General features: G+C 35.9%; 1 protein-coding gene across 1 annotated transcript in view; it reads right to left on the bottom strand.

Moving 5' to 3' along the window:
* The window catches only part of TRPC6 (transient receptor potential cation channel subfamily C member 6), a 166,533-nt gene extending 144,362 nt beyond the window's left edge, over positions 1 to 22,171 (bottom strand). Inside the window, exon 1 of the mRNA XM_016433881.2 lies at positions 21,077 to 22,171. Within this exon, the coding sequence (XP_016289367.1) occupies positions 21,077 to 21,240 (164 nt within the window). The 5' untranslated portion in view covers positions 21,241 to 22,171. The remainder of the gene's footprint in view (positions 1 to 21,076) is intronic.
* Positions 22,172 to 23,034: the final 863 nt, after the last annotated feature.

Below are 23,034 nucleotides of genomic sequence, written 5' to 3'. Positions count from 1 at the left end.
TAGGTAGGAGGGAAGGAGGAAGAGAGGGAATAGCTCCCAAGCTATAATTCACTCAGTCAAAGCCACCCGTCTTTCTTCAGATTATAAAAAGAAAGCTATGGAAATTGGACTCAAGATCTTTCCTTGCCTCCTACTTTTAAGAATGGGTTTAGATAAGGAGGAATACCAAAAGTGTAGCCCCTTCAGGTCTCTGTGTATTCCTTGGGAAAAGTTAAAGGTACAGGAGAAGGTAGGAAAATGGCTAGGTCCTATATATAGTACCAAATGCCTTCAGATCTCAGCTACACTGTTGCTCTGTGACCTTGAGTAAATTACTAAACCTATTGGCCCTCAGTTACCTTATTTGTAAAATAAGAAGACTGTACTTGAAGACCTCTAAGGTCCCTTCCAGGTCAAAATTTATGATTTATGAATTATAATCCTTTACCTGTTCTAAAAATTTGAATGAAGAAAGACACTCATGTATTTTACAAAGAGATTCTGTACAGTACTGAGGGTGTTCAAGTGAGGTCAACTTGGAAAGTTTCTATTATATGACATTCTAACAGTTTGCCATAAATTATAGATTTGAAATGGGAAAACATCTAAGACACGGATATGTCAAAATGCAGGAAAGGAACTTGTGAGTCACATGGAGATAGAAAGTTGTTCAAGAGCATTCTGAGTCTTATTGCTAAGCAGTGGATGTGGGTGAAACTTCCTTGTTTCTAGAGATGCTGAAACTGCTCTCAGAAGAGGAAGCAACTTCAAGTGTTCAAAGGTCTGTCCCTTCAAAAAATACTATCCCCAGAACCTCTTGTCAAATTATTGTCTATGAAGAATATTTTTGTGACAACTTGAAGATTTAAACAAAGTGGACTCTGAGGGAAGGGATTATTTTTGTCTTTTTTTATAACCCCAGAATTAGGCAAATGACTGGTACATAAAATTGTTTAATAAATGCCTGTTGACTAAGTGACTGACAGATTATGAAACAAAGGCAAAGATACCACATCATTTTCTCAACAAGAAACTAAAACCAAAAAAATAAGCAAAATAAAACTTCAGTCTTAAGGATTTGTCCATATCTCTATTATATGGAAGCTATACTTTAGGTGAATTTATGATACTCTTTCCAATTCATTACTGATAATCTGACCTGGTTTATACTTAGAGTATATGGCAGAAATATAAGGTTATGATATACAACAATTCACATCCCCCCAAGATAATTTTTTGTACAGGGAATTACATGAATTAACTGGGGCTATTTAGATGGATAATTTAGTACTTGTCACCAAAATCTGGGCTACTGAGCCATAATATTGTCCTTAGTGATTATTTTTTAGTCATTGTGTATTTTATTCTTTTGATTTTGCTTACTTAATTTAATTTTCTTTTTATTTGTTTTTGTTTTAATATTTAAGAAATTTTTGAGTTCCAAATCTCTCTTTCTCCAGCCCCTACCTGTGCACTAAGATGCGCAATATGATATTTATTATACATGTGAAATCATGCAAAACATATTTCCAGATTATCTATGTTGAAAAAAAACAACCAAACAAAATAAATAATATGAGAAAATTATGCTTCAGTTTTCACTGAGCTCATCAGTTCTCTTTCTGGAGGTGGCTAGTAATTTTCATAATGAGTCCTGAATTGTCTTTGATTATTGTATTAATCAGAGTACTCAAGTCTTTCTCAGTCAATCATGATTACAATATTGCTATTACTGTGTACAATGACCTCCTCGTTCTGCTCACTTTGCTTTGCATCAGTTCATATAGGTCATAACAGCTTTTACTAAAACCATCTCCTTCATTACTTCTTATAGCACCCTGAGGCAACAACCCAATCATATTCCACAACTTGTTCAGCCGTTTTCCAGTTGATGGACAATGCTATTGGAGAGGCAATATGCAAACAAATATATACAAAACAAGCTTACACAAGGTATATAGGAAATCATTAACAGAGGGAAGGCCCTAGAATTAAGAGAGGTTGGGAAAGCTTTGCTTCCTATAAAAGGTAGGATGATTTTGGATAAATCACAAACTCTCAATGCTAAAGGCATCTCAAGAAAATAAAAAGTACCACCTACAGTGGAAAAGAGAATTGCCCCTTCTAGGAGCTCCTTACACCAATAAAGTTCAAAGGTTCCCTTTGATCTTTATTGATATTCATCAATTTATCTTCTAAGCAGCTAAGTTGTTCAGTAAATGGAAATTTTGGCCTGATGTTAGGAAAACCTGAGTTCAAATCCAACCTCCAACACTTACTAGTTATGTGACCCTGAGCAAGTCACTTAACCTGTTTGCCTTTTTCCTCAACATTAAGATGGGGATAATAACAGCACCTACCTCCCAGGGTTGAGTTGTTGTAATGATTAAATCCAAGAATATTTGTTAAGTGCTTAGTTTGGCACATATTATGGCATACATATTAATGTTACTTATTATTTATTATTATCCCTAGATGCATACTTCCTAAGCCATTAGCCTAAATTTGTTCTACTTAGTCTTAAGAAATTGAAAACACAACCATCACTGCTATCTTCTTAATTGATTGTTCGCTTTTTATATCCTCTTATCATCTAAAGCCCCTACATAAATAATGAGAACAGTTTTTTTTTTAGTTATGTTAGTAAAAAGGAGATTGTAAATACCTTAGATTTTCACAGAATATTAGAACTGGTAACAGGAGAAGAGTAGACCTCAGGGAATGGGGAATGAGGGGCAGAATTATGACATGGCTACCCTAGTTGCTCTCTTCAAATCAAGATTCTAGAAGGAACTCTCCACTGTCTACTATCCACCCTTTATAACTTCTACTCTAAGATTGAAATGATTCAAATATTTAACACAAAATTCATTAGGAGAGACTAATTTAATCATGAAAAGAATAAATTTCTATTGTCTATTTTAATTCCACAGATGTTAATTAAGTCCCATTACATAGCACAAAAGATGGGTAGTTGGGAAAAAGGAATAAGATACAAAAATCAGTTAAATACCCTTCTTTGTTCTAAAGGAATTAAGAATTTAAAAAGGAGATATATAGCCTTAGATATTTCCTAACTATATGACCCTGGGCAAATCATTTAACCGCAAATACCAATCCCTTACTACTCTTCTGACTTGGAATCAATACTTGGTATCAAATCTAAGACAGAAGGTAAAATTTGTTCAGTCATTCTCCAATTGATGGACATCCCTTTTATTTCCAATTCTTTGCCACTACGAAAGAGGATACTATAAATATTTTCATACAAGAATATCTTTCCCCCCTTTTAAAATATCTTAGGGATACAGATCTAATCGTGGTACTACAGGATCAAAATGTATGCACTGTTTTATAACCCTTTGGACATACTTCTAAATTGCCCTCCAGAATGGTTGGATCAGTTCACAACTCCACCAACAAAGCATTAGAATCCCAATTTTGCCACACGCCTTTCAACATCTATCACTTTCCTTTAGTGTTATATTGACCAATCTGACAGGTGTGAAATGGTCCCTTTGAGGTGTTTATTTTAAATTTGCATTTCTCTAATCAAGAGTGATTTAGAACATTTTTTCATATGATTATTGATATCTTTGATTTCTTCATATGAAATTCTTGTTCATATCCTTTGACCATTTGTCTATTGGGGGAATGGCTTGAATTCTTATGTATTTGACTTACTTCTATAAATATTTGAGAAATGAGACCTTTATCAGAAAAATTTGTTATAATTTTTTTCCTATTTTGTTTTTTCTCTTTCTAGTCTTAGTTTATACAAAATCTTTTTCATTTAATATAGTTGATATTTATTTTAATCTTATAATGTTCTCTAGTTCTTATTTAGTCATAAATTCTTTCCTTCTCCGATCTGACAGGCAAACTATTCTTTTTTTCCCCTAATTTATCTATGGCATCATCTTTATGTCTAAATAATATACTTATTTTGATCTTATCTTGGTATAGAGGGTGAGATATTGGTCTATATATAGTTTCTGCCATACTATTTTCCAGTTTTCCCCATAGTTTTTGTCAAATTCTGAGTTCTTATCCCAAAAGCTGGGATCTTTGGGTTAATCAAACATTCAATTACTCAGGTCTTTAACCTCTAATCTATTCCATTGATCCAACAATCTATTTCTTAGCCGGTGTCATATTGTTTTGATGATGACTTCTTTATAGTACAGGTTGAGATCTAGTACTGCTGGGCCACCATACTTAACATTTTTTTTAAATTAATTCACTTGTTGTTCTTGGCCTCCTGTTCTTCCAGATGCATTTTGTCAATATTTTTCTAGTTCTATAAAATAATTTTGGTAGCTTCATTAATATGACACTGAATAAGTAAATTAATTTGGGTAGGATTGTCATTTTTATTATATTCACTTGACCTACCCATAAGGAATTAATGCTTTTCCAGTTGTTTAGATCTGGTTTTATTTGTGTAAAAAGTGTTCTATAATTGTTTTCATATAATTCCTTTGTTTTTCTTGTTAAGTAGATTTCAAAGTATTTTATATTGTCTAAAGTTATTTTAAATTGAATTTCTCTTTCTAGCTTTTGCTTCTAGACTTTGTTGGTAATATATAGAAATGATGATTTATGTGGGTTTATTTTGTATCCTGCAACTTTGCTAAAGTTGTTAATTATTTCAAATGGTCTCTAGTTGGTTATCTGTGATTTTCTAAGAATACTATCAAAGGTAAGGGTTTTTTTTATATAGAGATAGCATATAGATAGTTAGTAATAATATAAAATAATATATTATAAATGTACTAAAGCTATGAAAACCAAAATGCAATGTGAAGTCTAGAAATGGGGAGGATAATCAGTTCCTGATAATAAAGTTTAACAGAGGAAGGATAGAAACAAGAATTTATTAAGTAACTTCTATGTGTCAGGCACCCTGTTAAACTCAGCAATATTGTACCCTTCCAATAATATAGCCTTTCATCCTTGCAACAAGCTGGTGAAGTAGGTGCTATTATTATCCCCATTTTGCAATTGAGGAAACTAAAGCAAACAGAGCTTAAGAGACATGCCCAGGAGGAGACCAAGTTATCGCTCTTTGCAGATGATATGATGGTCTACTTAAAGAATCCTAGAGATTCAATCAAAAAGCTAGTCAAAATAATCAACAAATTTAGCTAAGTTGCAGGTTACAAAATAAACCCACAAAAGTCATCAGCATTTCTATATATTTTCAACACATCTTAGCAGCAAGAATTAGAAAGAGAAATCCCATTCAAAATCACCTTAGACAAAATAAAATACTTAGGAATCTATCTCCCGAAACAAACACAGGAACTATATGAATACAACTACAAAACATTCTCCCCACAACTAAAACTAGACTTGAACAATTGGAAAAACATTAACTGCTCATGGGTAGGATGAGCCAATATAATAAAAATTACCATCCTAATCAAACTTATCTATTTAGTGCTATACCCATTGAACTTCCAAAAAATTTTTTTACTGATTTAGAAAAAAACCATAACAAAATTCATTTGGAAGAACAAAGGATGAAGGATATCCAGGGAAATAATGAAAAAAAAATACAAAGGAAGGTGGCCTTGCAGTCCCAGATCTCAAACTCTATTATAAATCAGTGGTCATCAAAACAATTTAGTACTGGCTAAGAGACAGAAAGGAGGATCAGTGGAATAGACTTAGGGTAAATGACCTCAGCAAGACAGTATATGACAAACCCAAAGATCCCAGCTTTTGGGACAAAAATCCACTATTTGACAAAACTGCTGGGAAAACTTGAAGACAGTGTGAGCTAGATTAGGTTTGGATCAACACCTCAAACCCTACACAAAGATAAATTCAAAATGGGGGAGTGACTTAAACATAAAGAAGGAAACCATAAGTAAATTGGGTAAACACAGAATAGTATACATGTCAGACCTTTGGGAGGGGAAAGACTTTAAAACCAAGCAAGACAAAGAAAGAGTCACAAAATGTAAAATAAATAATTTTGATTACATCAAATTAAAAAAATTCTTGTACAAACAAAATCAAAGAAACCAAAATGAGAAGGGAAGCAACAAATTGGGAAACAATTTTCATAACAAAAACCTCTGACAAAGGTCTAATTACTCAAATTTATAAAGACCTAAATCAATTGTACCAAAAATCAAGCCATTCTCCAATTGATATATGGGCAAGGGACATGAATAGGCAGTTTTCAGCCAAAGAAATCAAAACTATTAATAAGCACATGAAGAAGTGTTCTAAATCTCTGATAATCAGAGAGATGCAAATCGAAACAACTCTGAGGTATCACCTCACACCTAGCAGATTTGCTAACATGACAGCAAAGTAAAGTAATGAATGCTGGAGGGGATTCGGCAAAGTCTAGACATTAATTCATTGTTGGTGGATTTGTGAATTGATCCAACCATTCTGGAGGGCAATTTGGAACTATGCCCAAAGGGCATTAAAACTGTCCTTTGATCCAGCCATAGCACTGCTGGGCTTGTACCCCAAAGAGATAATAAGGAAAAAGACTTGTACAAGAATATTCATAGCTGCGCTTTTTGTGGTGGCCAAAAATTGGAAAATGAGGGGATGCCCTTCAATTGGCTGAACAAATTGTGGTATATGTTGGTGATGGAATACTATTGTGCTCAAAGGAATAATAAAGTGGAGGAATTCCATGGAGACTGGAACAACCTCCAGGAATTGATGCAGAGCGAAAGGAGCAGAACCAGGAAAACATTGAACACAGAGACTGATACATTGTGGTACAATCGAAGGTAATGGACTTCTCCATTAGTGGCAATGCAATGTCCCTGAACAATCTGCAGGGATCTAGGAGAAAGAACACTATCCACAAGCAAAGGACAAATTGTGGGAGTAAAAACACCAAGGAAAAGCAACTGCTTGACTACAGGGTTTGAGGGAACATGATTGAGGAGAGACTCTAAATGAACACCCTAATACAAATACCAACAACATGGAAGTGGGTTCAAATCAAGGACACATGTGATACCCAGTGGAATCGCACGTCGACTATGGAAGGGTCCCCAAGATAGTATATATATGAGGCTGGAACTTAACTCCAGTCACCCTGACTCCAGGCCTTATACTCTATCCATTGTATCTTCTAACTTCCATAGGTAGAAAAAGAATGTGATTTGGGTTGTAAAAGATACCAAAGAATTCAGCAGTAAGATGGGGAAAGGAGGACATTCCAGGTGTGCCTAGGTCTATTCCAGAAGAAACCATTTGTCCCTCATATGTTTACTTGATGAGGTACAAATTTCCTTTGTCCTATGTCTCAAATTGTTTTCAAATAGCTATTTTTCTCTTGAAAGATTAGGAAAGAAGACTATGAATGGCATTTTATAAGTCCTGAAGGCTATAGATTCTCAGGAAAGTTTGAATGAGGGAATGGAGAGGAAACGGGAATTTGTTTTAACTGGGTATGCGTTCAGTTCTGAGTCCATTACATTTTTGGTGAAGTTAAATAAAAGCTGTCCTATATACAACATTTCGTTAACCTGAGTGCTTACATAGGAGCTGGGAGTCTTTATTTGGAAAGAACTAGATATGAGCCAGATTCTGATGGTCATAATGGGAGTAATAATTATTAAGATGTTTCCAAGATTTATCCCAGTACAAGTAAATCTAAAACCCCGAGAATGGTCTACTGGTTACACAGGTATAGGCAAGAACATGAGCGAGATATGAGACAGGAAATTACAATTTTAGTTTTAGCACAGTTTTTTATTATAAATAATAGGAGAAGATTAAAAATATTATAATTTGCTTTGAAAAATAAAACACATAGAAGGAAGTAGTATGGGAATAGGATGAAAAGGGTACATATAATTTCAGATCTAGAGCTGGAGGGGACCTTACAGATCATTTAACCTGACCTCATCATTTTATAGGTGAGGAAATGGAGGATCTGAGAGGTTAACGTTTCAAATGGCAGTGGTTAGCAGCAGAGCTGTAAAAGCAAACAAACAAACAAATCCAGATCCTCTGACTTCAAATGCAATGATTTTTTCAAACCCACTATGGTGCTTCCTTATATGCCTGGTTCTAGATTACAGTGCATTAAATCTCAGACAAAACAATTTAAGCTTTACTCTGTACAAAATAAGTGTGAAAAAAAGATTTTTGAGCATAATACTGACATAAAGTCAAAACATAAGAAAAATTAGGCATTTGTTTTAATTTTTTTCAGTCATATTCAACTATTCATGACCCCATCTGGGGTTTTCTTGGCAAAGATACTGGAATGGTTTGCTGTTTCTTTCTCCAGCTCATTTTACAAGTAACAAAACTGAGGCAAACAGGGTTAAATCACATAGCCAGTCACATAGCTAGTAAGTGTCTAAGGCCAGATTTGAACTCAAGAACATGAGTCTTCCTAAGTCCTAAAGTCCTTCTAAGACCAGGACTTTATCCCCCGCTACATCTACCTGCCCAAGATTAGTATAGAGAAGTTATAAAAAACTTACTATAAGGGGTAGATGAACAGGAGATTGAAAGAGAAGATAGGGCTAAAGATGTCACAAGTTTGTCTCTTTATATACTCTACTAGCAAATTCATAGGCAAATTCAAATGCAAAATGATAATTTTTAGTTTCAATTACAACAGGTTTTCAGGCTCAGTTTCCCTCAAGAGTACCTCAAAATGTAGAGGCATCACAGATGATAAAACAAGGATGAATAGTGTTGACCTATGGCTCCCAAAGCAAAGTTTTTGCTATAAATAATTGTTTAGGAGATTGTAAATAGCACATTTTGACTTGAAAAGTAAAGCACAGAGAAGATAGACATATAAGATAAGTTTGGAAAAGGATAATATGATTATCCTTATTTGGAAGAATGAACTTTGCTTATTTAATATTCCACACTGACTTTTATTTCAGTTCTCATATATGTTTATTTAAAATGTAATGACTGCCTGCTCACATGATATTTTAATTTTGATTTACTTTAATTAGACCAACATTTTGAGTGATACAAGAGCTCTGAGTTTTGTTGAATTCCACTTCTGAGAATAAAAATGTCTACTATGGTGTAGCCAGGTCACATATTTTAAGTGACAGTGGCAAGAGCACATGATAAATTCATACATATTTTTAAATATTGAACACTCTGGAAAAGGGGGGAAAACACATTATTATGGTAGCTTTTTGAGTACAAAAAAGACTGAAAGATGTATTTGAAAAATTGAGGGGGCCGGCCTAAGTGACATCTAAGGTAGCTATTTACCCTAAATTTATACTCCTAAATGGAAAAAAAAAACATGATAGAAAGAAAAGAACCTAAAAGTACAATCCTACCTAAACTAAGTGTAGAGATTGTCTCAATTACAAGACACTATAGAAACAAAAAACTACTGCTCAGGAAATCAGCTGTTAAACATACACTTTCTAGTTTACAGAGGTTTCTGTCCTTTAGTAATCAGAGAAAAGTTTCTCCATAAAAGCACATATTTTCCAAGCATGCCGTTCTACTATAAATAAACTGTTTAAATTCAAACAGACTGGGAAAAGATATTCAAAATTTCATCAATGTACATAATTGCCCAATCTCACAAATAAAGTAAATCTTATTCTATACTGTGAACTCACTTTAGGTTTCTAGTGTAAAGTTGTGAACTTTATGGCTTAGATTAAAATCTGTAATAATAAAATATTTTTAAATAATCCCTTCACAAACTACCAAACCAATAGTAGAGCCATGATGAATTGCATACTTGCTATATGTTTAAATGAAAAATTTTCAGTATTTTGATTTCAACAATTTTTTACTGTCATGGTATAAACCTCCAGATATTTTTCTTTATGTAATTCCAAGAAATTATATTTTCGAAAGCTGTTCAGGATGACTTTGCAATCTCCAGCTTTATTTTCTCCTTTTTATTTCATTCTATAATCACAAATATATCTGTAACTTTGTCAGCAAGCTTAACAAAATACTATCATTTTGTTCTAGTGAATCACAACAAGACAGAATCAGAAGATCTGACTCCAAAGTTCTATGTGACTTTAGCTAAGTTACTAAGTCTATCTCCCTTCTATAAAATGAAGGGTCTGGAGTAGATATACCACAGCTATGATTCTATCTTCTTAGTTAATACAGAAGAAAGTAAACCTTCAAAGGTTTATTTTACACGACTTGCTGAAAACAAACCATATCATGGTATCCGTTCTGTAAAGACAATCCCTTTGAAGGATTTCCAAGGCCACGTGACTTTATGTTCCTCTAATTAGGTAAGTCCTTAGTTTTAATAGATATTTCTCATCAGACAGCAAGAAAGTCCTACTTGGGAAGCTATAAACAAAAGAAATAGACCATGGAGAAGAATTTGTCCAAGATACCATGACCCATATTTGAAAAATTCTGGTAATCAAGGATGCACAAGACAAGCATTTCCAACTACATTCTCTTATTTGATTCTCAGTGTCCTTACATCATTATCCCCTTTTGTCTTCCAATACATGTCAAGCTCAAGAATGGAGCAGGAAACACTGTAGTACTGAGGCCAAGTGATAACAACCCCTCTAGTCCATTTTAGCTGTCTTCTAAAAGAATGGAGAAAAAAATATTTAGCCACAAACACCCTACCTTTCATAAAGTCAAAATGCATCAGCTTGTTGTTTTTTTAATCCTTACCTTCTTTCTTAGAATTACAACTGTGTATTGATTCTAAGGCAGAAGAGAGGTAGCAGCCATAGTGTACCCAATCCCAAAGACAACTGCTGCTCCTACTTATCTGGATGCTCTCTGAGAAGATGTTCTGTCCAACTTATCCCATGTCAAACCCAAGATTTTTTCCCATTCCCCAGACCTCACATCTACCCTATTTTCCCACTATTCCAAATATACAAGCCATTTTCCACACCCCTAATACACTTATTCCCTGATATCGTCACAGGCTGGCTATTTGCAATTTTCATCCTCAACCTCCACCCACTTCAAGCCTAAGAGGTCCCACTTAAGACTCTTTTCTCCCCAATCCGACCCATTCTAGACTCATAATTTAACCTCCCCACAAGTTAAATTTGATTTCTTACCCACAGCCCTTTCCCCCATCCTATCCCTATTTCCCTTAACTCTTCTAAATAAATATTGTAAGACAAAGGAAATTAAATAAACAATTGATGTTACATGAAACTTTGAAATTTCCCAAGAGAACATGGAACTACAACTGGAGATCCAAATTGATTCAAAAGAAAGTAATTAGATGAAAACAAAAAGTAGAATTTGTGGCCCACATATCTGAAATATTTAACATGATAAAAAAAAGTGAATTCACAGAGGTAGTATCTCAAAAGAAAAAAAAAAAGAAAAAAGCATGTAAAATCTTAGAAATAAAAATATATAAAGTGAAAGACAATCTAAAAGAAGACAAGTAAAAGGAAATAACATTAAAAGAAAACATGATCTCCATATAAACAAAAGTCATTTATCTCAAAGGCAGGAAACACAGAGACAATTTAAGAAACATTTCCCAGAAAAACATACATTTAAAAAAAACATGAATACCATGATGCAGAAAATACTACAAGAAAAATATTTAGAACTTCTAAGTATATGAAACAAAACACAACTCAAAAGAATCCATATATTACCTTAAAGGGGAAAAACAATAACTGTTCTTTGAATTATAATACATAATGGCTTAATTGAATAGTTTTAACAATAAACAACAAATCCTACAAGTAGAAGTCTCCTGTCACAGTTTACTGTCTATATCTTCTTGTAGATCAGATAACTTTTTCTTTATAAATTTGGATGCTAAAGAGTTTGAAGTGTATAACTTTCCAACTGATGTTGATTTATTTTTTACAATTTCTTGCAGCATAATATACTTTTCCTTGTTGATCCCTCTTAACTTCTTAAGTGTTTGTTTTGGCTTTATCAGATAGCATGATTATACCTTCTACTGTTTTGGATCCACTTAAGATGTTATAAATTTTTTTCCATCTCTTCAGTTTTACTTTCTGTCTGTTTTTAAATGTATTTCTTATAAGCAATAGATTGAATAGTTTTGTGTTCTCATCCAATCTGTTGGTTTTTCATTTTATTGTACTGTTTAATCCATTCATATACAAAGTTTTGAGTTGGGCTTATATTTTCCTCCATCTGTCTCTAATAATTTTTCAATGTATGATGTTTTCCCTCTTCTGCTATAAACACACTTCTATGTTCCTTCAATTACTTTATTATTTTTAATTAGGCCTATTCCTCCTAGCTTTCTTACTCTCACATCTAATCCCATCCTTTTATTTGTTTTCCCTTTCCATTTGGATTTTTGCTTATTTGTGCTTTTTTCTCTTCTGTTTTTTTCTCTTTTTATAAACTTTTTTTCTCCTTTTCCCTTCTTAATTAGTCAAATACATTTCTCCTTTCTCTCTTCCTCTTTAACTAGTCCTGTTCATTAGGGTTTTTATTTCATTTTCTATGTCCCTTCCAAAAATGATATCTCTCAGTTTTTCTATTATCCATCTTCTTTTTCTATCCACTCTAGACTTTCATTCTCTGATTTATGACCCCTCTAAACTATCTGCTCTCTCTTTTTTTGTATTCTTTATGTAATCAAAATTTTCAAGGTATCTATTCTAGACTTTGTCCTCTGTGTGGATTCTACCATTTCCTTGTAGAGTATGTCTCATAGATCCCCCTTTTCCACCATGCTTTATTCTCACATGCCAGTGTTTGCAGATGCCAGACAATAGTGCTCCATGGTAAGGCATATTCCCCAACATGTCTCTAGTTAAGCAGCCTACTATTAATCTGTACCCTCTCTGTATATCTCTCCTAACCCATTTAGCTCAAAATTTCCTCTCTGGGCCCATGTTCTCTTACTTGCCCAGGTGCCAGGTGCTTCTAGGAGTTATAGTTCCCCTCTTCCCAAGGTAGGACAAGTTGACTTTACAAATACCACATCCCTCAGGCCACACCCAGTGCAAGGTCCCCATCTTCCTTCACAAACCATCTTTCTTCACAAGTAGTATTTCTGCATAGTAGTTCAATTGCAATTTTAATCACCCCCTACCTTCCCTCCTGCTTTCCATTGACAGCTATAGTAGCACCTTGGACATGGACATTTAATTTATTTTGATACAGGCTCACATGTGTATACTGGCTCACTTTTTTTGTTTGTTTGTTTAAAGTAAAGACTTGATCACACATGCACAAGGGAAATAACAGAAGAAAATTATGCCTTCTAGATCTAGTAAACCAGTTCAGGCATTTGTGAACAAACACTGTCACTTTCTGACTGGCTTCTCCGATGAAAGTTTCCTTGGAGGCTGTATCTCTGTTACTGAGTGGTTAAAAAGAGAAGTAACAATTATAAAAGTAGAATCTATCACCTGCAGTGCAAAAATAATGTACATCTTTCTTCCCTCCCCATCCCTTATATAAATGGTGCCCTGTCCTGATATCCTATCTTGTTCCTTTTTTTTTTTTTCTTTGTTCTTAGTTCTCTGGCCAGACACCAACAATTCAGTGATCTGCCATGTTGCTGCTCCATGCTTTTCTACTCCAACACAGTTAATTCAGAGTTTTGCATTGTTGGTACTATGGGATTATGGACCTACCATGTTTTTCTCTGAAGAACTGCAATGATGGTGGCTATCTTTCTACAACCTGGAGTTGAGATCTGTACAGCTCTAGAAAGAGGAAGGGGGACTAGGGTGTATTGGTGGGTTTTGTTATGTCTATATCCCATCCTTGGGATAATGCAATCTTTCCACGAGCGTGGAAGATGGAGGAGAGGTGCTAAGTGACCTTAGGGTCAATGAGATTCAATTCATATTTTTTTATACTTTCACAGAAACAGCTGTAGTTTTATTACCTTTTGTGCCTAATTTTTATTTTGGAGAGGTTAAAGTGTTTGCTGGGATCAGAGAAAATATCTAGTCCTCTATCTTGTTGTTCATAGGATCTGGAAATCCAATGCATTCTGACATTTATTAAACATGATTGAACTATAATCATGCCTTTGTCCTACACACACACACACACATATGCACACACACACATGATTCTCAAGTGAACATTAGAGACAAGGGAATTGAAGCTAAGATGGCATGACCTCACTTACTGGGCTGTTGCCTTGGGAAGAATGTATCAGTTGGAAGGGAAAAGAAATCTTCTGCCATCTTCTGACACTTCTTAGGAAATAAGGAAGAAGTTGTTTGGTTTTTTTTTACTATCCTAAGGAACAAATTGTTGCCCTAGATGAAAAAGCTCTGAAACACAACTGCAAAGCTCCTGGTGCTGTCCAACCAAGTTAGTGGTTGAAGGGAAGAAAGGCCTCAGTTCACCCATCAAAGAGCAAACCTAGGAGCCCAGTGGATCAACCCATCTAGCAAAGACCCATACTCTGAGAAGACCTCAGTGGCTGAAAAACATGCCTTTGCCAAACAGTAGTACAAGCTCCTCAGCAGCAGAGAGGACAGCCCAATCTGACAGCATCAGAATTGGTGAGGAAACAGCACAAAGACCAAGTGGCCTAATTGAACAAGTCTAGCAGCTAATTAGCCTGGTCAGCTAAAAACACTGAACCCTTTGAATAGCCAGCACAGCTAAATGGTAATATACCTTGTACATCACTAAAACTAAACCCTACAGTGAAGGACCCTTCAGAAGAGAAAAGATCTCACCACTTTGCTACCAAATGGTCTATCACCTATGGATATGTGACCTACCCTCACTCTTGTAGCTCTTTCTTCTTCTCTCCCCTGTATCAAGACAAATGGCTTTGTGAACCACTAAATTCCTCAGTGGGGCATCCTAGAGAGATCCAAGCCTGGTCCTTACTACCCATATTATAGTATGGTATACAGTTGAAATAAGCAACTTCTGAAATGTGGAGCACTGCACTGACATAATATAAATACTATCTAGACAGCAAAGGTTCTCTGTCTGATGTGGTTCTACTTAAATTATATATTACACAGATTCTATTTCATTATTTTCTCATCATATTTGTTTTCTATCTCATCACCTAGACAAAGACTCCTCTAGGTCAGGCATCTCCTGTATCTTCATTGTTGTGTCCACAAAGCATAACACAACATACCAGGCTAGTGATCTTTGAAACTTTGCTTGTAAATATTAATTTTGTCAATGCATAATCAATTAAAATGCTTATTGGATATTTGTGTTCTTGTGCTATGCACACACATACACATGAATTTGATATTTCAAGTTCACTAGGGAGGATAACTATTTTAAAGGGATATATAAAGCAAAAAATATTTCTCAAAGTGAGACCTGTCATAATTACTTAAAATTAAGTGCACATCTCATTTTACTAATATATGGGGGCTTGAGGGCTTCTTTAGACCTATGATTTCCATTCAATTCAAAAACTGGTAATCACAAATACCAATATAAACTGATAGAATCCCATAATATTTTGCATTCTTATGGAAGAACTGATAAAAAGAATGAAACAATAAAGTTTTTCTGTCTCTTTTTAAGAAAGGATAAGAATGGAAGATAAAAGTGCCATATGTGGCATTATCCCAACCCATAAATGAGTTGTAAATACCTGGAAGAAAGAAATAGGAAATTTCTATATGCCATTCAATCCAGGTGCATTTACTATGCACCTGCTGTGAGCCAAGCACTAGATATGCACAAGTAAAGTATTAAATTGTAACATTTTCTAAGGGAAAGGGAACAACAGAATAATATAGAGAAAGAAGAAAGATGAGTTAATTCAGTGGACTTAGATTTAAATCTCCTCACTATCAATTAATGCCTATGTGACCATTGGCATATCACTTAACCTCTCTGGTATTCAGATTCCTTATCTTTAAAAGGAACGGATTAGACTAGATACCTAAATTACTTTCTAGGGAAGCTAGGTTGTACAGTGTATAGAATACCAGCCCTGAAGCTGACCTCATACCACCAAATACCATCAATGACCCAATACCATCAAAGCTGACCTCAGATACTTCCTAGCTATTATTACCCTGGGCAAGTCACAACTCTGTTTGCCTCAGTTTATTCATCTATAAAATGAACTGTAAAAGGAAATGACAAACCACTCCAGTATCTTTGTGAAGAAAACCCCAAATGGAGTCATGGGTCACAAAGAGTTGGGCACAATTAATCCACAAGACAACAAAATTATCTGCTGGCTCTATTTCCACAGATAAGCATAGGTCTGAAAAGAGCTCATTTGTGGGGGAGGTGATTAGATGAGGAACACTGTTCTCTGAAGAGATCAGGCAAGGATGCCTATGTAGCAGATGACACTTGAACTTAGCCTCAAAAGAAATCAAGATTCCAAAAGCTGAAGTCAAAAAAATGAATTCCATCACAGAGATGAGACATGACATGTCATGTACTAGACCTATTTGGTTTAAAAAGAGATATGTGAGGGGAAGTAATTGTGAAATCACTCTGGAAAAATTGGCTGCAGATATATTATGAACAACTTAAAAAAGAAAAAGGGAGGAGTATGTCTTTTAACATGGAAATAATAGAAAATCATTGAAATCATTGATGTTGGGATTATTAATTCTTTCAGATGATTAATTTAGGGAATTGGTGATGTAGGACAGGAGCATAAGAGAGAAGAGAAGGCTGCATATGTAGATTTGGGAATCATATTCATAGAAATAGTATTTGAGCCCATGGGAAAAAAGGAGAAATAAGCTTACTGAGTGTACACTGAGAGAGGAAATCTTTTGGGGGAAAACAATGACTAGGATATGAGGAACAGATGATGAGCTAGTAACATAGAACAAAGAATGGACTGATAGGAAAAGAATGCAAGTGTTTAAAACACAGGATACTTCACAGAAAAAAATTAAACCTCACCAAAAGAGTCCAAGATATAAACTAATATGACAACTTTGATGCTAAACTAAAAGATGAAGAAACCTATAGCAAATAAAATAATAACTTATCTTTAGAAAGCATGGGTTCTGTAAAAGTAACATTCTTTACAGGAATTTGCAAATGTTCAAATTTCTTTCCATACATTATGTACTTGTGCTCTTTGAAATCAATTTGTTAAGTAATTTCTGCTCATCTTTCTGCTATTCAGTTCAACCCATTGGGGGGAGAGGTGAAGAGGTAACAAAAACATGCCTTAATTTTTTTTAACCAAGGAATTGTTATTCAAGAACTGGAGGAAGCTATAGAAACTCATAAACCATATTTGAAAAGGTTATATATGCTATGGATCCATCCATGAAGATCTTTGGGAAGTTGAAATGAAAAAGAGAAACACAGGTGCCCCCCCATTCCCTGGCATAATCCTCTTTAGGCAACAAAGACCTGGGGCCAGACAGTACAAGTGGGGCAGGGAATTGAATTCCTTATAACCTGAACAGAAAATAAATGTAGAGTGTGTTAATTTTGGTGAGTAAAGGTTGCTTAAATAAGTATTTATTTTGTTTCCCTCCATTTAATAAAAATCGTATTCCTTAATATTATGAACTATGTTCTTGCAAGAACTATGTTCTCAGCTTCAGAATGCAGAAGCTAGGGAATGGTGTCTTGTGAACAGAAGGGCTCCATGTCTGAGTTGTAAATATAGGCCCAAAGTGCATACCTGGACCTTTATAGGGATGAGAAAGTCTCTAACATTAATATTATGCTACTTGGGGATTTTGAGCTTAAACATAGAAACACAGGATTGTTATGAGCCATATAACTGTTCCCCAATTATTCATTTTAATTTATTTTGACAAGGATTGATAAAGCCCTGGACTATATGCTTTGGATACAATGACAAAAACAAAATAATCCTTGCCCTCAACGAGTTTACATTCTATTGAGTTTTTGTGAGAGCTGGGGCCAGAGAAAGGGGAAAACAGACTGTAAGTAGGATGTAGTTAATTATGACAGAACCAAATAAGCCATTTAAATCACCACATACACATATAGAAAGCAAAAGAAAAAAAATATGTCAGTGGTCAAAGGAATTACCTAAGGTCTTTGAATAACTTCCTCTCAAATTATACCTTTGAAATCCACAAAATTTACTCTAACCATTCATTTCTCACAGTAAAAAGTTATATTTAAAGTGGCAAAGATGATAATAAATAACTAGAGAACATTGTCCCCAATGTGAAGCCTAATGAAAGAAGTATTCTTTTTGCTTATTTTTTTTTAGTTATGGGAATATATTGCATTTAGGGTCAGAAAAATTTGCTTTCAAGTCCAGTCTATGCAACTTACTAATTGTGTGTCATTTAACCTCTCTCATCCCATTTCCCTTACCTGTAAAATGGGGAAAACACTTGTTGTACTACCTATCCCAATGGATGTTGCAAAGAAAGTACTATATAAACGTGGATAGCTGATAACTGGTATCAGACTATTTAACTATTATATTGTTACTCTCAAACTTAGCTAAATAACTTACCTATCGAAATGTTCACTAAATGCTTGCTGAACTAAGTTATATATAATTAAAGGTTCATCTACTTGTACTTCAAATAATAGGGAAAAGAAAGAATGCTGGAATCAGTAAGATGATCTGATTTTGAATCCTAACTCTGCCATTTAGTGCCTATGAGACTTTGGGCAAATTATTTAACTTCTATGGGCCTCAGTTTTTTCATCTGTAGTCTAAAGGATTTGTATTAAATAATCTGTAAGATCTGCCTCCCATAGGGAAGTCTATAGTACTTTGCAAAATGAATAATAAATGGATATCACTCAATCAACCAATATTTATTAAATACTTACAGTGTATTAATCAGTCAAAAATGTTTATATGCTGCCTACTATATCCGAGGTTATAAGATAAACACTGAGGATACATTAAGAAGCAAAATACAGTTTCTGCCCTCAAGAAGCTCACAATCTAATTGTGATGGCAACAAGAAGTATGTACAAGCAAGTTATATATGGGATAAACAGGAAATAGCAGAGAGAAGCCACTAGAATTAATAAAGATTGGGAAAATCTTCCTGTAGAAAAAGGGCTTTTCAGATACCTCATAGGAGGATATTATCTTAGTTGGAACTTGAAGGAAGTCAGGAAAGACAAGAGGCAGAGACGAGGATGGACAGAATTCTAGGTCTGAGAGACACCAGAGAAAAAGTCCAAAGCTGAGTAATAAAGTATCTTGTGATGAACAAGAAGCCCAGTGTCATTGGATCTGTGTGTGTGTGTGTGTGTGTGTGTGTGTGTGTGTGTGTGTGTGTGTGTGTAGAAAATTTGACGGGGGGGGGGGAAGGGGTTAATTATGGCTGATTGTCAAGCAGAAGCTATATTTGATCCTGAGAGTATAGAGAGACCTGAAGTTTATTGAGTATGGAGATAACATGGTCAAATCTGAGATTTCGGGAAATTGCTTTGACAGATAAATGGAGGATGGACTGGAGTGAGAAAAAAGTAGTGGCAGGCATTGTGTTGAGCACTGAGGATACAAAGAAAGTTAAAAAGTGCCTGTCCTTAAGAAATAGCATGTAAATTGATAGGTGTATAGAAATTACATTTGTGGTAAATGAAAAGTAACCTTAGAGAGGATAAATATTTTTGGACTTCATGATATAAAGTAACTTTTAAAAATCAGTCATCATCAACTAGCAATGGGAAATACATTAAATTCTAATAGTGTATTAATAAATAAATTGGAAAGAAAACTTTTCTTTGATGTTCTTTATCTTAAGCCAGCATTTCTGAATCAGTAACTACTGCTGCCTCAAGACCACAGTTTTAAAGGTGCCAGGTCACTCTGGGTTTTAGAGAGTAGGTTCTTTGGAAACAGAAAAGAAGGATCAACTTTCATCCGAAGTAAAAGTACTATACAGGCACTTTCACTGATCAGGGGGCCTAGTTTATCACTTTCTGCATTGTATAAACTGCCTTTCCAGAAAGCCATAGTCAGTTTGGGTGCCCTCACATTAATCACAAAGGGCTTTTCAGATACCTCATAGGAGGATATTATCTTAGTCTTTCCAGAAATAGAGCAAGACTTTTCTATTAACAAACTACATTGTAAAGGATCAGGAAACATTACCAACAAAAGGGTGGGCACTTTGGGGGTAAAGAAGAAACATAGTCTCCAAAGGGCATACATAATTATGCTAGAGAGTTGTGAGGAGGAAGAAGGAAAATCTTCTCTAGTTTTCTTTCTGCCAAAGTCAAATCCTTAAATAACTTCTAACTATTAATCCCTAGAATAAGGGTACTGCCCTCTCCAGTATTCTTGACCTTATGTTGGCATCAACCCCAAAGACTTTTCCAGGCCTTCTGAAGTTTTTTGTCCTGAAAAACTAAGGTTTTATTTCACTATATTAACTCTCTAAGTACCATGAGGGCTCTGTGCCCATCATGACACCCCACAGCTGGAGAAAACAGATTTGGATCTTTGGGAAATGTTTCCAAGACCAACAAACAGATATTTTTTGCTTATGATCAAAAAAGATGCTTTAAATATGACTATCTTCCCAAGGAATGTGGTGGGAAAGATATTTGGGTGTATGGTGATATAATTCAAAGTCTTCATCCATCAATGTTTAAGATTTTCAGGGGAGTCCAACCTGATCAGCTCCAGTGAATCAACTGCAGGACAAGAAGCCACCTAGAATAAGAGGTAGGGAAAGGAAGACACAGACCAAGTATAGATTCGAATTTCAGCCCACGGGGAGTGTTCTACTAGCACCCAATCCAGCACACAAAAGCTACAGAAGTTCTTCTAGCACTTCTCTCCTGTTTAACTACTAAACCTATCTGGAAAAGAAAAACTGGAAAAGAGCACAGTATGTGGTCCTTTTATTTTTCAACAGAATGCACCCTCAGGTGGCAAAACAAGGTTGGAGGAAAGTTAGCATAATTAAGTACAGATGAACACAAGCACATAAACATGCAGCCAAAACATTCAAAACACACATAGGTACACGCATCCACCAATAAGCTACTAGAGACAGCTTGTCAATGTCTTTCTACAAATATCTTATCTTTACCTGTCTTCTCTTACTCTGTCACCACGTCTCTGCCTCTAACTCTCTATCTCACCTCTGCCTCTATCTCTGCCTTATTTTCTATTTCTTTATACAGGAAGACACACACTTAGGCTCATACACGCCCGCACCTCTTGAACTCCCGCCCCTGGACAGTGCCCAGCACTCACATGCAAGGATAGTAGCCATAGGGAGGAAGAGCAGTGGGCTGCTGTAGGGAGTTGTCCTCACATAGCTCAGAGTCGATGAGCAGGTAGTCCTGGCTCTCATTGCGCCGAGTCCCGGTTCCAGGAGTGCAGACCCTCCGAGGGCCATAGGGAGAGCCCTGATTCATGGCCCGTGCTTAGCCAGGACGGTCACAGAGCACCCTGGGGCAGTAAGCCCTGGCTCTCGCTGCAGCCTAGAGTCCTCAGGACAGAACACGGGATTTAAGATACCTCCAAATGAAGTCTCAGCTTCCCGTGCTGGAGAGAGGGCTTGCCTTATAGCCCTGCTGAATGCAGAACTGGCTGACTCTTGTAGAGAAGGGTTGAAAGCACTGATGCGAGGAGATAGGCGCACGCTGCTTGAGGTTCCTGACCAGCAAGGCAATCCAGAGACCAGACAGGAAGGGGGCCTAAGCTTCTCCTCTACCAACCCGGCGGACCTTAGGAGCCACAAGCACTCCTTGCTTCCCCGGGCAGGGCAGAGCCGGGGCAGGCAGGCGGGGTCACTGAGAGAGCCAAGCCCGCTCTCTCGCTCTCAAGAGAGAAACCCTGGAGAGAGTCAGAGTGATGAAGAGTTACTATGTCAACCAAGACTATCCGCCCCCCGCTTCCCCGCCTTCTTCCCCCGCAACCCGCGTCATGCTCCGGTTGTCTGTCCCACCTTCAAAGGGAGCCAAATGGGTCCCTGGAACTACTGGGGTGAAGTTGGTGCTTCCTCCCTGGGACTCGAGCTTGCTGGGACGGGACGAATTCGAAGGGATTAAAGCAGAGACAGTGTCTGAGGTCCAGGCTCTGCCCTCACTCAGGTATTTCGATAATAGCATCAAACCCGTCTCTCTTCAGGGTGGTTTTCTTCCGTACGCAACTCGAAGAAGGAAGTCCAGGCGTTCCAAAGGTTCCAGTTTTGTCTTTCCGTTATACTCTTGCAGTTTCCTTGTACCCCCCACCTATAAATGCCACCACCCTGCTCTGAAATATACAGCACATACACCATAGACCTCTGCAAAGGGAAGCAAATGAATTTTTTTAAAAGATAAAACAAAATGGACAACAAACATTCCATTAATATTTTCTTTTCAAATGATGTTTAACAATTTACAGACGTGGTGAATTGTACCTAGATTTCATTCCCCTTGAGGTCTATATCTATTTCTCTTGGTTCTCACCATAAAACAGCAAGGTAAAGAGAGTGCAGATAAAGGAATTAGGGCTCCAACACCTTAAATGACCAGCTCAAAATCAAAGGACTAGGATTATACACAATCCAGATTTGAAGCCAGGTTACTAACCCCAGGCACTTCCCATTCTGGCCATGTTTGCCTCTTAAGAGTAGAAGAAAAGTGTCATTGCACTGGAAGAAGGACTATGTTATCTCATTTCTTGGGTATTGTTATTGTTGTTAGACAGATGAGGAAACAAAGAACCAGAGAATCTAAATGATTAGGCAAAAGTTAGTATATTAAACAGAAAAGACAGGGAAAAGTAAAGGTCTTCTTAATTGCAACAGTCTGCTGTATCACAGCTGTAAAAATAAGGACAGAAATCTCTTTCAGGAGTCTATAAACTCCTACTTCTGAATGTAAACTCCTTGGGGGTAGAGATTTTTCTGCTTCCTCTTTTTTAGTCTCTATAAACCCCAAACCTAAAACACATAGCACATAATCAGTTTTTACAATTTTTTTAAAATTCAATTCAGCAATTGCATGTTAACAATTGCAATAGCTTTGGAAAAGAAATTCAATTTAATATTTATTAAATCTCTCTTGTGTGCTGAGCAATGGTCCTACTATATGTCTACTAGGTCCTGGAGGTTCTAGAAAAGAAAGTTGCAACAAATATACAAATGAGCTTGATATTTGACTGGCTAAAAATAATAGCCCGTATATAGTCAGTCAATAAATATTTAAGTGCCTAATGTTTGT

This window comes from Monodelphis domestica, chromosome 4 (genome assembly GCF_027887165.1).
Source record: "Monodelphis domestica isolate mMonDom1 chromosome 4, mMonDom1.pri, whole genome shotgun sequence".
NCBI lineage: Eukaryota > Metazoa > Chordata > Mammalia > Didelphimorphia > Didelphidae > Monodelphis > Monodelphis domestica.
The sequence above is the reverse complement of the archived record's forward strand: the minus strand, read 5'-3'. Positions and strand labels throughout refer to the sequence as shown.